The sequence below is a fragment of the Drosophila gunungcola genome, unplaced genomic scaffold, assembly GCF_025200985.1.
Source record: "Drosophila gunungcola strain Sukarami unplaced genomic scaffold, Dgunungcola_SK_2 000001F, whole genome shotgun sequence".
Taxonomy (NCBI): Eukaryota; Metazoa; Arthropoda; class Insecta; order Diptera; family Drosophilidae; genus Drosophila; species Drosophila gunungcola.
In genome coordinates this window covers 1,159,126-1,184,442 of record NW_026453197.1, presented here as the reverse complement: position 1 = coordinate 1,184,442, position 25,317 = coordinate 1,159,126, and the positions used below count along the sequence as shown (strand labels likewise).

The following is a 25,317-nucleotide window of genomic DNA, read 5'->3' as shown; positions in this document are numbered from 1 at the left end:
ATCTTATGAAAAACAATAAAACTACAGAAATGTCTATGAACTAGTGCACAATAACAAAAAAGGATTATATAGTCTTTTCGCTTGATATAAGTTCAAAAATCTTCAACTGACACTGTAAAAATATCCCATAATATATATCTTATCCTACTTTTTACTGTTAAGCTATAAAAGCAATAATTTATCTTTAATCAATTAATCAAGGGAAGCCTACCTGACTGCCTTGTGATACTGGCAGAAGAAGTCGGGTCGCATGCGATGGCGACAGAGGAAGTCCTCGCACAGCCGCAGGACATCGTCCTCCTCGCAGTTGTCGCTCTGACTGGTGCTCTCGCTCTCCTGATCCGCTGCCAGCATCTCGTCCTCGTCCTCATCCTCCAGTCCATCCTGGTCCAGCCGCAACTCCCGCCTCTTCTTGGGCCGTGCATCCCCATCCTGCTGCTCCTGCGGACTGTAGAGGAAGGCCGGCAGGGAATCCCCCAGAAAGTCGGGAATATTCTCGAAGAAGTCCGCCGTTCGCTCGTAGCTGCTGTTGCTGGCATCGGAGCTCTTGGATCGCTGTAGCTTGGACTTCAGGCCGCCACTTCGGCTCTTGTGGAAGGTTAGCAGCTGGTGATGGTGGCGGTGGCGGCCCACGTCGTAGTCGGCGTACGTCTGGTCCGGAAGCAACATAGCAGCCTCATCCTGGTAGACCCAGGCACAGGTCAATAGCTGCAAGAGCAGGAAACAACAATTAAAAATCACTAAGATGAACAAAAAAATCATTGAAATGCACTGATATACATGGCACCAAAAAGTGTTTACAGCGTCAAAAACTAAGCCTATAAGGAAACTACAATTAGAAATTACTAGGATTAACCATTAATCATTAATTTGCCCTGATCGACAAGAAACCAAAACTCATTTAAATGGCCGAAATCTTTTTTGAAAAGCAAGTCAAAAATTAAGCTCAAAACTAAAAAGCTGATATTCTAATTTCTTTTACACATTTGGTTAACAAATTAATTTTTTGAAATATCAAAATAAAAAATGTTGTTTTGGTTTTACCTTTTTTGATAAAAAAAAAACCAATCAAATTATAATATAACACAAATTGTTTAAATAAGAAAATGAACCCAAAACTTAGCAACTGATATAATTTGAAACAAACTCCATTATTATAATATCCATATTACTTTTAACACATAGTTAACCCTTTTAATTTAATAACCATCAAAATAAAGATTGCTGTTGTTTGGCGTAAGAAAATGCAAATGCCTTTTTAACAAACAAGCAAAATTATTACATTAGGCAAAACATCTGGAGAAAAGTACCTAACACATAAAGAACCAAAAATGAATAAAAGGGGTCTTTGCCATCTGGCGAAAGCAGATTTAGCTAACTTTGAGCTGGTTTTGGCCTGCTTTTGGCATCTGGGCCAGACAAGACGAGCCGCGAACTGCAGGCGAAAAATCAATCGCGACATCGATTCGCAATTTAATTGCTTTTAAATCAAGTGCGCATGCGTCTGGGCGCAGGAGTGCATGGGGCTTCCGCGTCTGCAGGTCCGTAAACCTGTCGCTTTATTGGCGCAGCCGATTACCTCGATTAGCGTGACCATGACGAAGGTGACAGACACGGACGCTAATGCCTTTTACTGGGCAGCTCAGTGCTCGGACGGGAATGGATCTGGTCTGGGGGCGGGGCTGCGGATCTGACGCTGACGCTGCAGGTGGAAATGAACCAGGACATGGAGGTGGACATGGAGATGGAGAAACATTTTGCAAGCGGGGCTAAACAGATGAGTTGTTTGGCCAAATGAGACGCAGTATTTATGCCACACGTCGGGTACTGCTCCGTGTGGTCTACCCATACACTCTGGCTATGACTGCCTGTTGGCAATTAACTGAAATGATTGTCATAAAGTGTTGGACGTGTGTGGAGGCACATGTGGCCGCCATCAGCGGCAGAAATCGGAGACCAAGCCGTTGGCGTCGGCATTTTTCAATGTCAACACAGCGGGCGGCAACGTTTGACTAGAAGGAACACAAAGAACAAATTTCACATATTAAAATGAATCTCTTTTTTTTTTCCATTGCAAAAAAGCAACGTTTGACTAGAAGGAACACAAAGAACAAATTTCACATATTAAAATGAATCTCTTTTTTTTTTTCCATTCCAAAAAAGCAATATTTATTGAAGGGTGTTCTAAGACCCCATTATTCCTCTTGGCCATTAACACTTTTCCAAGTTCCAATTTTTTTTTTAAAAAACATTTATTTAATTTTGTATACCTATTACTCCTAGAGTCTGTCCGTATGAAGGTCCGCATAAAGGTCGAGATCAGTCTGTATAAAGATCGAGATCGGGCTCTATTTAAGGGTAGAGGTCAGTTAAAAAGCTCTAAATGTTTATTCGGTGAATATCTGTCTACTCAAACAAATATGTAGCTAAATACGGGTATCTAATAGTCTGGGCAATAGACTGTGTCGTAGCTTTTTGTTATATAAATAAATGTTTGGTAATTAATAAGGTTTCCCATAATATGTAATTTCAAAACTTTTTCCATCCCCTAAATTTTTTTATAAAAACAATTCTTGACATACATTTATATGAATAAAAATGAGGTTCCTTTGAAAACCTTTGAAAATTTATTAAGTGTATTTTAAAATTAAAAATTCTTCAAGTCTACACGATTTAATGCTTCAATTTTAAGCCCATAGGCTTAGTTTATTTTTACAATTTTTATAGTTACAAGCGAAAAATGTTCTTCCTGATTTTCTCCATGTGTAAAAGTCTGAGATCGCTGATATCTAAGGCACTTCTGGTTTATTACGCAACATTTGACCATAAGCCATCTTAGGGGAAAGGGGTTGAGCCTGAAAGGGCCGTTCTATTCCCACAGGTCCAACCATCTAGTACTTTGATTTTGTCAACTTATTGCTGCTGATTGGCTGCACTTCTCCCCGCCGCACATGAAGGCTATCTCGCCACTGACAGATTACATGGGCCAAGGAAATGTTTGGCCATAAATCGGCTTAACCAGCAGCGGAAACGAAACGGCAGCCATGGCCATAGCCATAGCCATAGCCATCCCATCCGGAACAATTTGGCTATCTAAACATGGCTAATCGCCTGGCCCCGTCCTTTGAGAATGAATAAAATATGTCATCTAATAAATGCGCACGGAGTTGGAGCTGGATAGTTGGGTAGCTGGGTAGCTGGGTATCAGTATCAGGTAGCGACATCGCATAAAATAAAATAAATCTCATAAATATGCAGACCGTGGAGGGCGGGGAGTTGGAGATGCAGATGGAGATGGAGCTGGAGAAGGAGAAGGAGGAGGTTCGTCCAGACCCGTTCGCTAAGAACACATGACTGCCTGGCTACCTGGGCAAAAGTTCTGGCTGAGCTGCCGACTGACTGCTGCCCCAGCCGCGGACGTAAATTTATTTATTCTAACTACGACTACGATATACAATTTCCCCTCCAATCTGTAGAGTGAAAGACAAACGCTGCTGTGGGTCGCGGCATTCTCCTCCCAGCTCCTCCCTTCGACCCTTCAGATCGCATTCTCATGTGGGGGGCCGCTGGCAATTTGCATTCGCCCCGAACAGTTCAACAGATCAGCATTCGCACAGCTCAGGTATGAATTAATAAGTACGCTAAAATTTAGACAGATAGAAATGTTTCTTCCAACCGCATTCCGTTCGAGCGGGAAGTAGTCCACAGTTGAGATATGTCTGGACAGAGATATGCAATAATGTTTAGGGCATTCCAATAGCTTCAGATATCTATTCAAAATCTCAGGATCTGTCACAAAGGTTGAATCAGTAGCTTCAGATATTTGTAACGAAGAAGGATGCGTACATAGAGGCCATATATTATCAAATTGTGCTTTTAAGCACACAAATCACCCAAAAATTCATAACAAACAAATAATTCGATAATCTGAGCTCAAAAGTATAGTCCAAAGACTAAGAAGGGCTTGACGGCGAGTTGGTTACAAATACTTGGGCCCATAAGGATCGACTGACGGATGATATACTGGTAACATGTTGGGTTCGTCAAGAAATTCATTCAAGGAGATCCTTGAAAAATAAATTTGTTAAAAAAAACTTGTAAGCTTCCATACAATTTATTTACCATTAGTAGGAATTAAAGAATTCCTTTGTAAAGCAAAAAGTTTTATTTTAGATTCTTATGTTTGATTTTTCGGAGGTTTGTTTTGGTTGTGATCATAGAGTATATTTTGAGTAATTATATAGCTGTTTAAACACCAACGGTTAAATTTAAATAGAATCCTTCTGGTAAATTGAAAATCCAATACGGTATATTGTTTATACTTTTATATACTTTTCCCTATACCCTTAAAAGCCGCCTGGACAAACAATCAATTGAAAGGCATCGACTGAGCAATTTCCCAGGCCTGCAGATGATTACGGGTCTAGGACCAAGCCCTTCTCCTGCGTTTAGAACTCCTCCCCCGTGATCAGCGTGTATAAGAAGTGCACTTTTGACTCGCTACATGGAAATTACACGATTTAACTTAATTTAATAAAGAGCCAAGGGCACTAACTCCATCTCCATCTCCATCTCCGGGCTGGGTTGGAGTTGCAGTTTAAGTTGGAGCCACAACAACAACAGCTGGGATCGCATCGTGGTATCGTGGCTCGCTTTTGTGATTTACCGCATGTTTCCTCTTCACTCCTCCGGTTCCCTGCGAAGGGACGAACTCCGCCCCCGCCAAGCTCCATGAAAAATGGCACTATTCAACAGGATTTGGCCACAAGGTAACAGATACAATGTTGTGGTTAAATGATTTTTATTATAATTTAAATCAAACTAAGAGTAATTTTACGATTGAATTTCTTAAACATTTTTCAAGCCATTTTCGTTAAAAAGGTATAGTAACTTTTAATATTTCACGTGCTGAGAAAAACGAAGTTTAGAATCTGTAGCATTTTATTTAAAAAAGTTAAGAAATGGTAGCAAAAATGAAAATTTAAATTCCGCAAGAAAATGTTAATTGTTCTCCACTATAGTACTTTTTCTAGAAGCCTTAACTCTTTTTAAATGACTATTATTCGACCAGTATAAGATGTATATAGTAAAAAAAATGAATTGATTAAAAAACGTTCCCTATCTTGTTAAATTGTACTATTCAAAACCAAATTTTAAGCAACTTACTAAATCATTTGTATGTATTATATAGTAATCAAAAGCTAAGCATTATTTTTTTTAAATTTTAAAAATTCCTATATATAATGTTAATTTGTACTACCAAATTGTAAGCTGCTTGCTAAAACATTTGCATGTACATACTTGTTATTTATAAGTAATCAAAAGCTAAAGCATTATTTTTTAAAATTTCTGTCTGCGTGTAACATTTATCTAAATATCAGTTTCAAATTTCCACCCTTGAGGAAACCAAAATTTTGTAGAACTGTGTGGACAGAGATGAAGTTTTCTTCAGAGTCATCGTCTGAGTCGGAGCCTGGCGTCTTGGTCGTCCATCAACGTGGTGGGCTGCTGCTGCTGCTTCTGCTGCTGCTGCTGTCCTCGAACTTGGCCACACTCCAAGAAAGTCCCTTGCCGCCCAATTAGGGGGCTTGCTTGGCTAACCTTCGACGGGTTCGCGGTTTCTCGCAGTGTATGGATTTGTGTAGATCAAGAGATTTTGATTAATAGGTGGTGGTTGGCGTTGGCCAGGGTCTGGACGGTCTCTGCCTTTTCGGGACCCCAATCCCAGAGACTCCTTGGCCATGGCCTCGGGTTAGACATTGAGAAATATTTTTGCGAATCGAGTCGACAGACGAAGGCAGTCGAAACTCAATGAATTTCGCTTAGTTGCTGTGTGGTTGTTGCTCTTGTTGATTTGGCAATCGCGTTTGTTCAGCCCGTTGTTCTACCCCCAATTGTCTGCGTCCTTGTATTGTACTGCAGAATTTAACCATCTGTCATTGGGAGCTAAGCGCATTTGAGACATTAATAATAATTTTCTAAGAATTTCAACATCTTTATGCTTTCGGACTTTCCCCTGTAGTTAAACATTCTTAGTTCGATTTTAGTGAGTAATTTGTTTAACCCTAAAATACATTACTAAAGTGCTAGAAGATTTATAAATTTTAAAATTGAAGCTTCATTTCAAATTTTACTTTTGCATAATATCAAAAAACCTTATAAAGACGGTTTTTAGATATTTTAAAATCAACAAATCTTCTAGCACATTAGTACTGTATTTTAGGGTTAAAAAACTACTAACTAAAATTTAATTTTAAGGTGTACAAAAAATAAATTCATTATCTTACTATGTGATATGACAACATGACTTTCCAAAAACCATCTGCAAAGTCGATCCTAATTACCGCTCAGGGCTACAATTAAAACCCTATACATCGGTCGGCAAAAAGACGAAAAAGAGAGGTTTATTTAGCGAATCAGCCACAATGTATGCGAATTTCGAGTCCGCTTTGAGTTCGCATTCGACATTAATATTCGCATTCCTGCCGAACATTTTCAACGGAACCTAAATGCATGAAAATTGCAAATATCGTCACGTTTCTGGCTTTAAGGATAATTACGTGTGCATAGCACAAGCTGCGAGAGATGCTGTGAAGAGTTGGTGGGACGAAAGGCGATCTTCAACCTGTGCAAGATTCAATTTGCGAATTTCACAGCCATAAACAAAGAACCAGCAGCGACCGAAGAAGAGGTTCCAGTCACGAATGAGCCCATGAGCCGAGGGCGGCGACTGAGGATCTTTGGGGGCAGGGTCGATGGCGAGGGGGCATCCCAGAGAGGTCCCAGATGGAAAATGGAAAGTACTTGGTCCCGCACACATTGTGCCAGTGGCCAGAAGCCTACACAAGACCAGAAGCGGAAGCGGATGAGGAAACGGAAAGCGGAAAGCGGAAAGCAGAGAGCGGCAGAACACTCGACATCACGTAGCGTGCTAATTTATGTGGGAGTCCCGCTCTGTTCTCCATCCTACTCGCTCCCTGGCACACCTGCATTCCACCTATCACCTCCCACCGCCCACATGCCCCCAACCTTGATGAAAGGTGTGTGAAAACTTTTAATCGAATCTTAATTGCATTAGGCCCCAACAAGGCACATCGCTCCAGCTTTAGATTCAACTCCAACAATGCCAATTTGAAGCACGACGAGATCGCTCCATAATCGATCGATCTAAGTCCCCGTACACCAATGGGCACAATAATAGGTTTCAAATTAATTTTTTTGGTTTTTCAGTTTCCATATTCTTTTACATTATATACATTTATATTATATTAGTATTATTTTTTTAAAGCGGTTTTGATGTTTCAATTATATATATTGATCGAACGCTTTTTAGTTAATTACCCTTAAATGTTAGGAAATTAAATTTCAGATTTTTTTTTTAATTTTTAAAATGAATTTTTTATTCATAAATTGTCAGTTTTAAATAGAATAGTTTTTTTTATCAAATTTCAATGAAAAATAATCTGCCAAATAATAATTAAAAACAAATTTTTAATTTTTTTTTTTTTAATTAAAGCTTTAGTTCAAGGCAATTGGTCTAGCTAAGAAATCTTAATTTCAAGAGTATTGACCATAAAATAAAAGAAAAATGATATTTATTAGTATTAAATATATAATAATTTCTATGTTTTTGAAGGTCTATTGCTTTAGCCTTAAGTGTTTGTCTATCCCCCTATCCGCACTGCGTTAAATTTCTTGTCGCGTGCAGGTTACGCAATATCATGATGCAAGTGGATGTGGATGCCAGCACGTGTAGCCCGCTAAGGACCTGGCCAAGATCACGATCGAGGTTGGCCCACAAAAACTTGTCCTCACCATTCCGACGGCGCTGCACATTGGCATTGGCATTGGTATTGGCATTGGTATTGGCATCCCATCGATCGCCAATAAAAGGCAGCAAACAATTAGACGGCTGCCGTGCCGCTTTTAAAAGCAGTCAAAGCCTGTTAATATTTATGAATTGCAAAACTCGGTATTGCATAAGCCATCATCAGTCAGTTGCCGTAGCTGCAACTACAAGATCGATCGCCTGCAGACGGCTTTAACTTGACCTCCGGCTTTTCCCGTGATCTTGGGTCCTAGCTGTTTAAATGCCAGAGGTAAACAAGCCAATCAGCGGAATCTTAAGACTGATTTTAGCCACATTTATCAGTGGTTCTTTAAATCAGTCGATGATAGCTAAACTGGCGATATTGAGTCGGTCTAGCATTGTCAATTCTAATATTTTCGGCAAACGGAAAAAAAAACATTGCTAGGACCAGAAAACTCAAATATAGTTTAAAACCATAAATAACCATCTTCTGAGATTTAAATGTTTATTTAAGCTTACAAAACAGCTGAAAAACTATTTTTCATATATTTTAAATGTATTTTCAAGTTTTTCCTTCAATGTGACTTTATTTTATTTCAATGTTTTTATTTTGGGAACACAGAGCACTGGCTATAAGAAAAGGGAGTCTTAAAAGTCATGCCGAAAAGGGTCCAAGATGCCTTTATCATTGCATTGCAATTTTTAATAAATTGTTTTTTCTTGTGCAACGAAGTGTTCAATTGGGCCATGCTCGCAGAAAATTATAAAACCCACCCACTTATCATCGTGGCTTAACTGATCCCGACCCAATTTGGTTTAACCTGTTTGCCAGCAATTACTTTAGCCAACTGGCCACTCCATTTTTTTTCAATCAACTTGAAACCGATTTCGGCAAAATGAGCGCGTGCAAAATCGGGTTAGTTAGTTCTTTGCCGACATAAGCTAAAATAAATATTGATATTAACTTTTACATGCTCTTATATTATTTTAATGACTTTTGAAAAGTAATAATATAGACCTTATATTATCTTATATTATTTTAATGACTTTGAAAAGTAATAATTTAGACCTTTGCAATCATTTGTCAATGTATTCCAGACTTAAAGGCACAGTTCTTTTCAATAAAGCCATAACCAAGTAAACAGACAGATTTAGTATAATTTATGTCCTCACGTTGCACCGAATGCTTTTGAGAACAAATAAGTAAAACTTTTGTATTCATTTTTCAGGGTACTCTAGCTGGCATAAGAGGCATGATTTCCTTGAACAAAGCCACAACCAAGTGAATAGCCAGATTTAGTAGACTCCCATGAACTTGCCGCCAAGCCTCGAGATAGTAAATAAGTAACCTGCTTTGGGGAAATCTTCTATTGGAAACTACATATTTATTTAGCTCTCCCACGCGGCAAGTCAAAGAGCACGAGGATCGGAATCGGGCAGGGAATGCCTCAATGTGCCTCCTCCATGCTGGCCATGGCCAAACAAATGTGGACACGTTCGATGGGCAAGTGACCCGGCAAGGCCCCTCTCACAGATTCAGATTCGGACTCAGACTCAGACTCACATACATAAGTTGGCCAAACCCCGCGGAACGTGAAATATTTTTGTAATTTGTGCAGGATGCGATAAAGAAAAGGCAATCGCAATTGCCGTGGCTTTTGCCAAACAGAGCTATGTCTATGGCTACGGCTATGGCCATGGCTATGGCAATGGCCAAAGCAATTGCACACCCTTTTGGCTGCTATTTCCGCATGGGCAGCATGGATCAGTGGATGGTTGACAGCACACACACTGCTGCACACCCACAACAGATGAGGAAGGGAGGGGGGATCCAGGGATCCTGGGAGGAGGCAGTTCCTGGACTGCCGCTTCGGGGCCCAATCCCAAGATTGGACCTCAACTCGCATCACCTGCACATCTCGCAGTCGATCGCTGGACCCGGGTCAAAATTGCTTGTTGGAATTTATTTGCAAGGGTTCTGCGATTGGTATGCCCAGTTCCTGGGCCACTAATTTGTGACTGTTCCTCACAGACAACAGGCATTTCTCAAAAGTGCAAATGGTGATTCGACTCACCACGGTTCTCGAGCAATTTACACAATTATGGAAATCACCTGGCAGGCCATGCGGCTTAAAATATCCGATCCAAATACCAGGAAATGTATCAAGGCAAACCAAAAAGGAACCTGAATTCTATAAGAAAAATATTTTATAACCCTGCAGTTACTGATTCCATTGTGAAATATAGTGATTGGCTAGAATATAAAACCAGATCAGGTTCAAACGGACACATCCATATACGAGTTTTTCACTTTAAAAACATCTGGCCAAAATTATTAAAGCTTCCGATGGATATTTTAAAGAACTTAGCAAAGAAACCTAAACGGTTTTATTTTTATTGTTTTCACTTTTTGTGATCATTTTTAATATCGTCTTACTTAATTTTAATCATTTTACTTCGATGTAGAAATAAACAATTTCATATTATTAAACAAAAATAAAAATAAAAAAAAAAATAAAAATAAAACAATTTCTAAGAGCTTGTATTAATTTGCTCACCCCCTGATCTTAACTTTCTAGAAGCCAAATCCATTTGCTACTGTGTAAGAAGTATTGATGTTATCTGGATAGATTAATAAGCCGTTGGCTGGCCACTAGGCAGAAGCACTCACGATTGACATTGGAGTTCCCAAGGCGCTCATTAAATATATCCTCGATGGGCCAGGCGGAGACACTAACAACTAATTAACACTTTCAGCTACTTCCACGCCCACCAAACCGGCTAACCGTTTGCCGGCTGAATTAATGAACGAATTAAAGTTTGCGTGACGACATGAAGCGACTCCACGATGAAGGGGGTATGGATCGGGTTGGGATCGAGATGGGTCGGGATGGGATGGGATGGCATGGGATAGTAAAGACGACGTCATAGCCATCGTCACCAGCGTCGCCACCATGGAAAAGTCGGAGGCGGGCGGCTGCCATTCAGACAGGGCAACAGCACAACATCAGGCCAGCCAAGAAGCAAATGTCGTGCCAAACAAATACCTCAAGAGATCGCCGGGGACAGAAGACGCAGGAACTGGTTTTTGGCGGCAACCGAAGCGCAATAGCCAGCGAAAACGAGAAAGGAAGTCCCGAGGATTCGGGTCGAGGCTTGGAACACCTTGGGATCGGTGATCGTAAGGGCTTTAATGGGTACTTTTCCCTGTAAAAAAAATGTGCATAGGATTTTTTCAAAAAATTAAAAGATTTCCTTAAAGAATGCTGAATATATCATAGTACTTACTTAACACAAAATTTATATATAATAGCTCAATAATTACTCGTAGTTATGTAACAAACTCTTACTTAAAATAAATAAAAAATAATTTAAACTATTAACAACAATCTTTAAATAAAATACAGATTGATCTCTTCTAAGCTAGTCGCATAAATTGATCAAAACTCTTACCTAAATGCTGCTGATCAAGGCTAATTATGTTAAAATATATATTTCCCTTTATGACCAATACCTGGAATGCGTGTTTTGGATTCAGATTGAGAACAGATTTTAAAATATTTTAACAATCCCTGTGTTTCTAATAGTTCCGGCTCATACATTTAATAAAAACTAATCATTTGCTATTGACGGTCTAGTTACTTATAGATAGAGATATTAAACTTGACATGAGTGTAATGTAAAGAGAAATATTTGAAATCATTAAATAGGAAACGATGCATCGCGTTAAACCACCCCTCTTGAGGAGATGTGGACAAAAAATTGGCATAAATGTTTATGATATAGTAAGCGGATGACGACAACGAAACGGTTGAAGATGATGAAAAACCAGGCGTCTAACACCGCCTGTCAGCCAAGTGGAACGCTATACTCGCACATGCATCTTTTGCTGGATGCCACTGCCTGTTGGCATTGTCTGTGAAGAAAGTGAATTGTAAATTGAATTGCATCTGATCAAAATCAAGCGAAACGGATGTGAAGCGAAAACGTGTGTCTCTCGCCAGCGAAATACTTTTGGGAGAAACTGTATAAAATACTTATGAGAGATTAGCTATGGAGCAAGGGGCGGATGGGAAGACGAGGAGGAGGAGGAGGAGGAGGAGGAGGAGGAGCCATTCCGCTTGAGTGACAGATGTAAAAGTGTCGTCTGTCTGGCTGACATTGATGCATTCGTATTCCCATCAGTCCATCGGACATCGGCAGACGACGATTTGCAATACAAGATGCTCAAACGATGGCATGGGTGAAATGTGTTGCCCCACCACAATATTCGCGATAAAGTCTTTTCTGGGAGGCAGCCGAAGGGCCCAACTTGTGTGCCTGACAGCCTGAGAATGGTACAGGCAGGCAGGAAAGGTAATGAATATTATGCTAAATGATCAAGAATCGACTCTGTACGTTATAATTCAGATTTGGTGTATCATTTCAATAAAGCATTACACATAAATATCAATTTAAATGTAACTATGTTGCACTAAAAAATATTGTTGTTTGGTAAAACTGTTCTTAAAAAACTTATTTTTTGAAATATATACAAAAAAGAACATTAAACAATTAATAACTTCTAATTTATGTGTAACCCCACATACAATCATCTCATTAAAAAAAATTGACTTCAAAGTGAAATATCTGGGAATGTGTTTGTTTCTGCTCTTTTCAAATATTAAGTATACGTATAAGTTTCTATTCCTGAAAAATATCTAAAAAAACGATTAAAATATACTTTGCCAATTATGGTACAAAAATTACATAACTTCTTAAGTACATTTTTTATTAACTGATGCAAAATTTATGATGATTATATAGGTATAGTTTAATTTACAAAAATATATTTTACATTTTGTTAGTTAGTATTAATGTATTAATTAATATTAACATATTTTACATAACATTACATTTACATTACATAATAAAATCACACAATTTTAGGATTCCAACGGAAGTTTAAATGACAGAGGTATTATTATGATGTACTTGATTGAGATGCTTTTCTCCAAGTTGCCTTTTAATGTAAGCATTTTCCATTCCCTAAAAGTTCTATATTTAAGAGAATAAACTCAATGCGTGTAAGTAGCCGTAATTAAGTTGTTGCGTGGGCAGCTGCACAATTAAAAGGCGACTAAAGAATTCAAGCCAAAAAGGCTTATATTACACTATTACTGTGCAGTGTTCAGTGCTAATTCAGTTTTAGGTGCGTGCCAGAGAAAGGTTTCCATCAAACAAGAGCTCATTAATCTTCCCAGAAAGAGGTACTTAACGCCCTCCAGCTTATTGGAATGGGTTAAACTTAACCCTTCATAGCCGCAGAAATTAAATTGTTTTCGCAACTGTTCGCGGGTCCACAATCCCGGCATTTGCGCACCACAGGTGGTTCCACTGAATCTCGTTCAATCCAGACACGCAATCCACTAAAGGAAATTAACGAGTAAATTTCACTGCGGTAGCTTATTTATCGAGGGCCCCAGAGATTCTAATAAAAGCTGTCAAGAATTGAGCGGTTTTACTGGTTTATTGGTTTATAGGTGGCTAATTTTTTTAGATCTTAAATAAAACGAAAAAATAAAGACATTAAAGAAAAACGTCTTATAAATATTTACCTTGGGAATCTTGAGGCAACTATGGCATACTTTTATAATGCTCTTTTAAAATATTATTGGATTCTTTTTTTAGTATATTGAGAGTGTTAAAAATGTACTTATTTATTTATTTTCTAGTCTTTTATAAGAAGCAAGAAGAAACCCTTCACTTTTATTATGCTCTATTAAAGTATAATTTGAATAATTCCTTAGTATATTGGCACCAAATATATACCAAATATTTATATACAATTAATGCTTAAATAGAGATGATTTATATATGGTTCTACGAATCTCTTCCTTTGAACAATTTTTTTGTATTAAACAAGAACCTTAGCCAACAGAGTAAAACCTTCAAATACGTGAACTTCCCATCCCCACATTTCTCGAGTTTTAAAAGGACAAACAGCGACGACACGAAGGAATCGAAGGAATCGAATCGATGTCTGGCAACTGGCAGCTGCCTTTTATGTGCGAGGAGTACGTCTCGTGCTCCTTATCTTTTTGGGAATGGCAAAAGCTACTACTCAAATCATGCAAGCTGCAGAGGTTACCCCATCCTTTGGCCCCAGTCTTGTACTTGTGGATATTTCAATTCAATCAAAGGAAAGCTGTGCTTGACCGCAGATCATGCCCCAGCAACATGTTCATTTGTCATGACACGAAATGGGATGGGATGGGATGGGATGGGATGGGATGGGAAGAACCTAAAAGAAGATGGCAGTGTGGGGAGCTGGGAAACCGGGAAACAGGGGGCGCCCAGCGGGAACGCCAACACCTAAACACCCAAAGATCCGAAGATCCGAAGACCCCAAGCTAGGACTCACTCTGACACACACATAAATCGGCTGCGAAGTGACCCTTGCCGGTGCGAAGGTAATTGCGTACTTACCGCTCTCAGCGAAACCGCATCTATCCAAGAACCTCCAGTTTGGAGGTAAGGTGAATTCGAATTCCCTCGATTGCGTGCCCGTTTCGGGAATAGATTTATCGTCTCGTTTGAAATCCACACTTTATTTATGGCAGCTCAGGCAACATTTCTTTGTGGATCTCCCCCCTCTTATTCTTATTATTTATTATTCTATCAAGCGTTACACTGTCAGCACCAGCACAAAATTCACTACGCGCACTTCGAGGAGATTACGAAATCTCCAGGCGACGATCTAGTTGCGAGAGCAGGCCGAGGGACTACCGTACGAGGCGACCTCGAGAAACAATCTGCAGCGGCAATGCAACTTTAAAGCTTTAGAAAAGATCGTCTTCGACTTACTTGCAGCTTGTTGCATGCAACATGTTCGACTGCAACACAGTCATCTTGTTAAAATAAATAAATATTTTTCTGAAAACCCTCGATATACGCTACAATATATATAAGTATATACATTATACCAACAATATTAATTTCACTTAAAAATCTGTCCCTTAAAAAATAAAACATTCGTTTTAGAAACAAAGTGGTCAGAAGTTTTTTTACCTTCAAGTTACTGGGGAAGACTTTCCACGTAGTGACGAAGTGCAACAAGGCTGTCAAATACATCATTCGTTTAAATATATTTTTAACAACTTAAAAAAACCAGAAAGAGGTTAACTTCGGCAAGCCGGAGATTATATACCCTTACAGCTGTTGCAAAATTTAAAAATTCCTGAAAACACTTAAATTTCGATTTATATGCGTATATGTTCTGAATCTATGATCATTTTCAGCTCCATCATTCGATCGTTTCTATGGCAGCTATATGATATCGTTTGACGATTTGAATTAAGTCAAAATCGTAAATCTGAACTATTAAATTCTAACTATTTCCAAAACAATTTTTGAGAAAAAATTCAAAAGTGGAGAAGTTTAATTTTTTTTAATTAATTATTTTCATATTAATATTGTTCCCATGGGAGCTATATAATATAGTCTTCCGATATTAATGAGATTGAAACCGTTGTTCTGAAATACTTAGCCATTAATATAAATTAAAAGCTAAAAAAAATTATAAACTGCAAAGTAATCATTTTTTTCGTTTATTTTTTCGATTGTTCCTATAAAAGCAGTGTGCTTTAGTCGTCCGATCCAGCTCGTTCCGACTTATGTTCTACCTGCAATAGGAAAACAACTTTTGGGAAAGTTTCATGCAAATATCTTTAAAACTGAGAGACGAGTTTGCGTAGATACGGACGGACGAACATACGGACAGTGATGCTGATCAAGAATATATATACTTTATAGGGTGACTCCCTCACTGCATATCAAACTTCTGACTCAAATTATAATACTGCAAGGGTATAAAAATTTACTTTGCTATATTCGAAAAATATAAGACACTCCACAAAAATTTATGAGTGCGCCGACAAAAATGAAAGACTTTCTTATATTTTAAATCAATTAAAATATTTAATGGGAAAATATTAAGTATTAAAAATAAAGAGTGATGGAAATAGGAATTTACAAATTGTCAACAAATTAAATAAAATATAAATATTTTATACTGCGACGAATTAAAGCCAATCGTATTTTATTATTATTAAATCAGTCAATGTATTGAAAGACATTTTTAAAACTCAATGTGATTGGCAATGACTTTTACCAATACAATCTTTATTTTTTCATTAATGCTTAAATTACAATTTCACTTTTCTGGTTTGGCCATTTATCAAGAAACCACTTATAAACGATTTGGCATAAATTGAGCTGTAGAGCCTTTAGTATCTGAGTTATCTTACTTAACCAGAACGACCAAACGCCCAGCCATAAATTTACAAACTTTTAAAACTACTTACTAAGTTTAGTGTATGTTGTTCTACTCCTCAGGCCGAGTCTCACTGTAGAAACCCAAATTCATAGTGGGAATCATGTTGCTGTAGAACGAGAGTTCAGCGGCCGAGGGACGCAACGGAGGAGGTTCCTGGACAATCGGAGGCATTATAGGCGCGGGCGCTTGTTCGGCCATTTTGAGGGGCAAAATTGAAGCCTCCTGGGCACGCTGCGCCATCTTGTGCTGCAGCTGGTGTACCTTCAAATGATTCTCCAGCTCTATCTGATGCAGGAAGCTGATGCAGCAGATCGCGCACGTAAAGCTGGGCCCATGGGCCTCCAGTTCGTGGCGCTGCAGTTGCTCGCGTCGATTGAATCCCTGGTTGCAGATCTTGCAGGCCAACAACGAATCCATGTGGAGTGCTCGATGGCGTTGCAAGTCCCGCTCTCGCTGGAAGCCACGATCACAGACATCGCATCGGTAATTGCGCGAGGTTTTGGATTGTGTCGGAACCCTTTGCTTCGCCTGGAACGCCTGCTGCTGCGGTTGCGCTAGATCTCCCTCCACTGCGGGAAGTAGACCCATTTGCAGCTGCTGCTGCTCCACATCCCGCCTGGTATGGACCTGTTGGTGGGCCATCAACTTATCCTTGCGGGAGAACGAGTAAGGGCAGCGGCCACATTGAAAAGGCTTCACCTCGCCGTGGGAGCGTGTATGCCTCATCATTTCCACAGCCGTCTGGAAGGATCGCGGGCACTGCTGGCAGACGAACGGCTTGACTCCGCTGTGAATGCGCATGTGCTTGGTCAGATTGGTGTTCCTCGAGAAGCTCTTGGAGCACACGTTGCAGGTGTAGGGTCGCACGCCCGTGTGTACAATTGTGTGCTTCTTGAGATCGGAGCGGCGCACAAATCCCTTACGGCAGTGGGCGCACACATACGGGCGTTCTGGATCGTGCAACGTCCTAATGTGCGAAATCAAAGCGGGCCGGGTGACCAGCCTGAGGTTGCAGTAGGTGCAGCAGTAGGGCGCACTGGGGTCGTGGGCGACACGCTCGTGTTCCTGGCAGTCGGAGGGCAGGGTGAAGCCCAAATCGCAGTACTGACACAGGAATGCCCGCTTGGGCCGTGCCACCGCGGAGTGGGCATCGACTTCAATGGACTTCTGAGCCGCCATCTGGGCGGCATCCATGCCCAGAGGCATTTCCACATCATCGCCATTCTGACCATCTTCCTCCTCCTCTTCGTCATAGTCTTCCTCCTCCTCCTCGTCATCATCTTCAAAGTTTTCGTATTCGCCGTCGGAGCAGAACTCATCTTCACTGGACTCCGCCAGTTTTTCCGGGTCGACGTCCACTATGATACAGCCCTCCTCGGGTATAAATTCCCCAGGATTGCCATTTAAGCCGGGCCGGTACTTGGCATCATCCCTGATCAGGTCCTTTAGCTGCTCCTGTAGCGCCTGCTCCCGCTCTTGCATTCCTTTGCGCTGTTCGAATGCATCCTCAAGAATCTCCAGGCACATGGTGCAAATGAGTTCCGACAAAAACTCGTGACGGTCGTACTGCAAGAGGGAGAGTTACGGTGGGAAATCTTTTAATGGATTTTTGGTAGACACTCACCTGGACGCCCCATAGAACCTGGGAAATATCCGAAATGGAGACATCCTGGCAGCACTCAACGGAAGTCTCAAAAATGTTGGGCGAATTAGGATCCGTCTGACGATGGCACAGGCGGCAGGTGCTCACATCCTGATCCTGGGTGTTGGTGTCGGGCTCCATAATATACATTTCGCGGCCCTTGGTAAGCCAGAATTGCCCGAATATATCTGTTTTGACAAATTTCGGAAACAAATCCGCGCCGGCAGAAAAAAATGCGTTTTGTATTAGAGATGGTAGTCATACTCACGACAGTATCGATATATCAGTATTTCACAAGATGTGGCAATCGATTTTAAGGCATAATCAATTTACGAACAGTGGTTTTCATTTTATGTTGAAAAGAAACGGAATATTGTAGTAAAACATTTTAATATTTTATTTTGACAGAAAACCACATTTCATTGCACTTTCGGGTAGATTACATTAGTAAATTAACAAAATAAAATTTAATACTGTTCTCTTAAGCTTTACCTTTTTAGCATGGTCTTATGTAGGAGAAGTGTAGTGTTTGTAGTTAAAAAGGGTTTTCTAAAGAAAAAAAATTGCGTTATAATTTTTTGTGAAAACAATTCAGAAATATGGTAGACACATGTATCATCAAAAATTTGTATGAGTAATCACTAATAATCAAATATGTAAGTGACATGTTTTATAGGCGTTGAAATTTGTTCAAATAATAAGCAATGACATAGCTTGTCAATTTAAATTTTTTCATTATTATTCATCATCAATTAAATTCATTAAATGTTGCAAAAATTGTGTTATTTTGAATTAAAAATGCTTGGCTCATATTAAAATTCATATTAAAGTTTAACGAACGCATTGTACCTAACTAACCTGTCCGCACTACATACAGGTTAAACGGAAGCGCGGTAAACATGAGAAAGCAAAAGCTTTTTCAAATCAATTGCCCGCGGACTCTTGATTGAAACGGTCGTCGTCTCTCTTTTTCGTTGAGTGGCGGCACTCGGAAGTCTGTGCAAACGCGGGAATATTCCTTTGGCTTAGCTGATCCTGGATTGAATGTCGGTCGATTAACGTTTAATTTCAGTGGCGAAATCTACTTTCTTGGCAATTGGCCAAGATCCGCGTAGTGGAGTTTATTGTACCGCAGATGCTGCAAATTACACTCAAACACACACCTACACATGGGAAAAACAACTGTTACGCCTACGCAGCAGCAACAACAATAACAGAGAGAGAGAATTAGAAGCCAGAGCAGCAACAATTTTCCACCCAGTTTCTGGAGGGGAGGGAAAATAACTGTTTCGTGAGTTTATACTATTAAAGTTGTTGTTGACCCCCACGTACTTTTTGTCTTTATTATGCTCCCGTTCCTTGTGCTGCTGTCCTTTCCTCTGCCATGCGGTGCGTGAATTATTCCAGCAGGAATAAAAACAACAGCAACCCCGTGTACATTTATTACTCTCTTTCTCAATGCACAGAAAAAAAATTGATGATCTTGCGTATGCTTTTTAATCAGCTTATGAAATTCATTTAATGCTTTAAACTGTTTGATATGAAAAAAAAACATATAAATTATTTTATTTAACTTTAAAACATCAAAAATCATCAATTAATAAATATTTTTGGTTGTAATGGTTTTATTTACCCATTATTTTTCAAAGTTAACAATGGTCGATTTTTTTAACATCTTGATTTAATTTTAAAAATGGAAAAATCTTTTATATCTATCTCTCTAATTTCCTTTTTTTCTGTGTCCTGCCCGTCTTCCTGTTGCTGCCATTGCGTCGTGGTCCTGAGCTCTGTCCCCACGCTCTTTCCTCCCCTGAGTTTTACTTATTTGGTCCCTGTTGATTTCAGGTTATTGGGATTCCTCACTTTCCACTGTTACTATGGCGTGTGAAATATGTGCTTTAATAATTTACAAGCCTAAAGAGGAAAAAAACTTATAAAATTAAGAAATAACAATAACTTCTAGGAAAAGGAAAACTTCGATTAACCTCATTAAATTTTGATTCAGAAACATTTAGAAAATGTATAAAAGTTCGTAAGATCAAAGCATAGATTTTTAGAAAATAACATTTATTAAGGTATGAACTATTGTTTATGATTTGTTTGCCCAAGAAATTGGCTTTATGATTTATACATAATGAAAACTATTTGATTTAAAGCTTTAACAAATTCTAAATGACCTACTTTTTAAATTAAATAAATTTAGTTAGGCTGGTTTTGAGATCTTTAAAGATTTGTATCGTATTGATTATTCTATTGGTCCGAAGGGTTTTAGTCTGTATGGAGATTTTTAACATTTTTGATTATTTTATTGGTTCGGTTGGGGCCCCCTTTAGGAGTTATATCAGCGTACAAAATCAATAAATAAAATCACATGCGATGCTATTCTACATAGATTGAAAGTAACTGAATCTCCAGTTACTTCAGTGCTTACACTTGTATACAATTACTTTAAACATAGTGGTATGCCGTTCGCCAGCCACATAGAAACAAGTTTTGTATATTATAATACTAAAAAACAACTGGAGATTACGGTTCTAAACATTCCACTCGGCAATTACGGGTGATACAATGATCATTCGATGAGGAAAGTCCGATCGCCAGGTCGTTGCTGTGACTCAAGTTGAGTCTTGTTAAAGGTTCCCTCTTTGCTTGCATTACACTGTGCACTCGTTGACTTTGAACTTGAATCGAAAAGCAGACGTTAAATTGACTGGCAAATTAAAAGTGCAGGTCGATCCAGACCCGGGTTCGTTGTTTCATGCTGTAATAAAATAATGCCTATCATTCCCCAGCGTGGAATCATGCCACAATCTTATCAGTAACCTGAGCTTATGCTAGTTATGTGAATCGAAGTTCCGCTGTCACACACCAAAAGCTTTGCCGCGATTGTCGAAAAAGATAATAAAAGCCTAACCGCTTACACCCCATTCGGGCGGTACTGGTATAAATTGTAAACAAAAACTCAAACATTTGCAGTTGACAAATTGATTTTAGCACACTGTGAGAAATTTAATTTATAAACTCAACCCATGCTTAAATAAAATGAGGAGGTGTGCATATTGGTTTTTCTGAAATTTCTTCATTGACATTCTATCCACTTTCAGGCTATAAAACCAAATGTATAATTTTCATAAAATTTTGTTTAGCGATACAAAATTACAACCTTAAAAGGCACAACTTAATGGTTTTCGGTAAATTAAGGTTTTTCTTTACGCTTATAAGTTTTAAATTACAATTCATTGTTACACAAAGTTGTGATATACAGTCAGTTAATAGTAAATTCTTTTAATTTAATTTGTTAGAACATAGTTGTTTATTTACCTCAAACATTACAAATTAAAATCAAAAATATTCCATATTCAATTCTCAAAAATCAAAGATAATATATTTCTTCAAGCGTAGCAACCGCTGGTTAGTACTTTATTAGGAAAATATTTGTGACTAATTCTTTAACAAAATATTTACACTTATTAACTTTCGTTTTCTTGAAACTTAACAAACCACCAATCCCCTCGACAAAAGTATGCATACGCAAAGGTATAAATAACGTTAAATTCCTGGAAGCGCTATCGCGAAACGTTTGTTTTCTGCAGAATTAATAACATAAGCCATTTATGACCCATTACAAAAGCGAAATATCGAGAATCTCTTATCATATTGCAAATTAAGTACAAACTTAGCCGTCAAAATATGATATCGTAAATAAAATATATTTTATCATTAAGATTTCGACACAAGTTCAGGCAAAAGTTAATAAAAAAAACCAAGGCAGCAATGCCATTACCATCTGACTTTGGCGCTTGATTAAATCTAAGTGGCTATTCAACATGTAATTACACCCTAAGAGGTCACACCAGTATCAACAGCTTGACATCAATTCAGAGCTCCTACAGCTGAAGTTGTATCTGTAACGATAATTATAATTACTATAATTGCTAGTGCAAACATTAAAAGTTGTTTCGTTAATAAATTACAAGCTTAGGTAATAAAGAGTAACTAGTAGTTTGTCAAAACAATTGATAATAGGCAAAGATTCTGATAAGAAGTCTCTAAGGCTTGTCGCTGAATTAAATAATGAGATGAAGTGGTCATATAGATAAAAGAATCATGTGATAAATGTGTTCTAATCTCGAGTACTTTTCTAATTTTCGAAGTTGACAACAGGTATTTGAGCCAACCGTTGAGTTATACGCGTTGAGTTGAGTTTTAAGTAACTACCCTAGTTATAGCGTGAGGAGTAAATATGTCCCTATGGATGAGCTTCGACCCGTGTCAAAGTCTGGGCCGTGAGATACAATGAGTTCACCTGCTAATTGTTCCACCAAAAGTTGAGAAAGTAGCACTCGAGCTTTAAACTCTGTACTGTAAATAAAATGATTGCTTTAGTTTTGTTAGTACGCGCGTACCGGCGAACCTTGTTTTTTTTTATTGTTATATGGTTAAGATTAGTCTAGCATAAGTACCTTATTATTAATGGTTATCTTTTGATCAAATCGATAGTACGCTTTCATAAATAAAGAATACAAGCTGTCAATGTGTGTGTTAGGTGTTGTAGCTTTTAACCAACAGTAATCTTTTAAAAAAAAAACACATGCCCCTTTTGTTCGCCAATTGAGGCTTATCGCACCCACCTGCTTACTATTCTGATCTCTCAAAATCGTCATTAGTTTGCCAAGAGCTGATTAAGAAATTTTCGAGGTAATACTCTCTAATACGACCCCCACACTTCATGGCTGAGAATCGGCGGTATTTAAATGAAACCGAGTGTTCCTTTGGGGGACTCGATTTCGTAAGATTTTCTGTATAAGAGAACATTTTAGTCCTCCATAATATACTAAAATCATATTATTTATTTTCATGAATTTTAGAAATTTGTACATATTTCCTTATAAAAAAAATATATTTTTGTAACTTTAAAGTCATATAGACAATATTTTTTCGCACTTTGGAGGTGAGAACACTAAACTAGAGCATTACCCCTTTCGACTCTTACTTTTACTTACTCTAACTACTACTACTAATAAAATGTATCAAAGTGATACCAAAGTTCAATGCCTTAATCCAAAACAAAAGCATTTTAACAATTTTTTGATAAGCCTTTCGCAACTCCCAGTTTAAAAGTCCACAAATGACGGGATTTTTCAGTTTTATTTGTCAGAGCGGCCGCATCGGACGTGTGTCGACCTTGTTAAGGTCTTCTAAAGGTTGGTTACCAGGGAGATATCGCTCCTGAACTTATAAGCGATCTCGAGTAATCTATGAGAACTGCCAATAAAGCATAGAAGCCAAGCAACCGGGTTTTGGGGAAAATCATTATTTTTTATTTGAAGTGTTTACGTTGAGTGGGCTGTTAAGAGGGTTTAGAAACGCAGCACAATTTATAGACCAATCAAGACAGTATGCAAATTAGACAAAATTGAAAATAATTGCCCCTCTACATCCTATCAAACAATCTCAAAATATTCCCATGTCGGTGTATATGCACAATTGGTAGAATCAAATTCAATAATGAAGATAATTGCAAGCAGCCTAATCACAAATATTGATTTTCACTGATGTTATAGTGAGTTGTGCGTTATAATATCAGAAATGCTCATCATTCGAAATTGTTATTGGAGTTTTATCTTACTGGTTTAAGTCGTGGCCAGATTGTTCAACATTTTTTGAGTTCAAAGGGATCTGACTGATCTAAAAATTAGAAAGCCAAGAATTATATGTCGATTAATAAACCACAATTTGTATTTTTTAGAAGTGAATTGTTTCGAATAAAATAAAATATAGCCAATTAAAAAATTTTTTCACTAGTTAATAAAAAAATTACGCGTACTTATTAACTTCAATTAAATTCTGATTACTTCTTTCAGAACAAACAGTCTTTCGGGATTGAGTAGCGTCTCAAAATGGCTTGCACATGCGAAGTAATTGGCCTTGCCTGCGTGGTGGCCTTAATCCTGAGTGCTTCGGCCAAAGCTCCTTATCAGATGCGTATGGTGTTCATATTCTTTGGAGCGGGTGTTATAGTCTTGATTTGTGTGCCTTTTATGATCCTGCGACCGAGGGACTATCGAAATGCCTTGTAAGTAGGATTTTTAAGAAAATCATCAATAAAACCGTATTTTTTTTTAACTCTTAGTTTGTGTACTATAATTTTAACAGCCTAGTTTCACTCCTTAAATGTATATTGTCAATTGTCTAGGATTAGCTTAAATAAAAAAAAATAATGGAAAGTATTTGCAAATTTTTTGTGCTTATATTTTGTTAATATCTACATGATACATTTTAATAATACTTTTTTCTTAAGTAATATTTGAGTAAAAATGGTTCAATATAAACGAATATTCAATGATTACTTGAGTACCAATTTATTTTTTATTTATTTGTACACTTTTAATAACAATTACCCCAAGTGGTGAACCCCTGTTTTTGCTGAAAAAGTTAATTGCAATTTGTTATTTGCAGCTTCCCATCATGGTGCTTCCGGCAGCTGTGCCGACTAATGGGCATAACCATGGAGGTTCGGGGTCTGGAAAACGTCCGTAAGGACCACGGCGCTGTTGTTATCATGAATCACCAGAGTGCGATCGATTTGTGCGTGCTGGCCTACCTCTGGCCAGTGATCGGAAGGGCCACTGTCGTGTCCAAGAAGGAGGTTCTATACATCCCGTTCTTTGGCATTGGAGCTTGGCTCTGGGGAACTCTCTATATCAATCGGTCCCGGAAGACCGACTCCATCAACTCGCTGCAGAAGGAGGCCAAGGCGATACAGGAGCGCAACTGCAAGCTGCTACTCTTCCCGGAGGGCACACGCAACTCCAAGGACTCGCTGCTGCCCTTCAAGAAGGGCTCGTTCCACATCGCTCTCCAGGGCAATAGCCCCATCCAGCCAGTGGTCATATCGAAGTACTCATTTGTGGACGATGAGAAGAAGACTTTCCGTCCGGGCCATGCCCTGATCCACATCCTTCCGGAGGTGTCCACCGAGAAGTACAAGAAAGAGGGCATTCAGGAGCTAATCGACGAATGCCAGTCCATCATGCAGACGGAGTACACGAAGCTGAGCAAAGAAGGTCTGGCCTTGAGCTCCAAAAAGCAGGCATAGAGTCGATAGGCTACGATTTAACTCAGGTTACATGAAAATAACACCCAGATATACACACTACTTCCTGCTTGAGGATTTAATTTCTGTCCGATCTACAAGACATGCAAGAGCGTGAATGAGAAGAATCAAAAACAATGGAATGCAAATATTTAACGGACGAAAAACCATTTGCCTAGTATTAAGCTACACAAAATTCATTCATGGTTTACCTCCAGTATATGCATATGTATACACAGAGCTTTTTTTGACAACAAAAACCAACAGAAGACACTTTTACAAACGTTTTTAGCTTTATGTGGTTAATATACTGACTTATATGTGAAGAATGAAATATTTAATAAAACGTTTTGCACTGAAAATTACTGGCTTAATGGGAATTGCCTTCTTGGTTACAAAGACAAAACTACAAAATGACTCGAAACACTATATGCTTCGTAAATCTTGCTTGG

At 38.6% G+C, this 25,317-nt stretch overlaps 3 protein-coding genes across 4 annotated transcripts in view; 1 reads left to right on the top strand and 2 right to left on the bottom strand.

Moving 5' to 3' along the window:
- Positions 1 to 14,609, bottom strand: part of LOC128263138 (unconventional myosin-IXAa) — a 29,205-nt gene extending 14,596 nt beyond the window's left edge. The window contains exons 1-2 of the mRNA XM_052997864.1: positions 14,279 to 14,609; positions 212 to 708 (exon numbers count right to left, since the gene is read on the bottom strand). Coding sequence (XP_052853824.1) covers positions 212 to 669 — 458 coding nt within the window. The 5' untranslated portion in view covers positions 670 to 708; positions 14,279 to 14,609. The remainder of the gene's footprint in view (positions 1 to 211; positions 709 to 14,278) is intronic.
- A 1,244-nt stretch (positions 14,610 to 15,853) lies between these two features.
- On the bottom strand, positions 15,854 to 18,041 carry LOC128262387 (zinc finger and SCAN domain-containing protein 12). Its single transcript, XM_052996594.1, has 2 exons — positions 17,752 to 18,041; positions 15,854 to 17,693 (listed from the first exon to the last, which is right to left on the bottom strand). Exons 1-2 carry the CDS (start codon positions 17,917 to 17,919, stop codon positions 16,176 to 16,178), a joined length of 1,686 nt encoding a protein of 561 aa, XP_052852554.1. The 5' UTR covers positions 17,920 to 18,041; the 3' UTR covers positions 15,854 to 16,175.
- Positions 18,042 to 18,621: 580 nt separating this feature from the next.
- Positions 18,622 to 25,227, top strand: LOC128262109 (1-acyl-sn-glycerol-3-phosphate acyltransferase alpha). 2 transcript variants are annotated; one of them, XM_052996175.1, is made up of 3 exons: positions 18,622 to 19,060; positions 23,634 to 23,845; positions 24,229 to 25,227. In XM_052996175.1, the coding sequence occupies exons 2-3, from the start codon at positions 23,670 to 23,672 to the stop codon at positions 24,866 to 24,868; spliced, it is 816 nt and encodes a 271-aa protein (XP_052852135.1). In that variant the 5' UTR covers positions 18,622 to 19,060; positions 23,634 to 23,669; the 3' UTR covers positions 24,869 to 25,227. The 2 variants fall into 2 exon arrangements, with proteins under 2 accessions (XP_052852135.1, XP_052852136.1); XM_052996176.1 differs by lacking the exon at positions 18,622 to 19,060 and adding an exon at positions 22,955 to 22,973.
- The last annotated feature ends 90 nt before the right edge of the window (positions 25,228 to 25,317 follow it).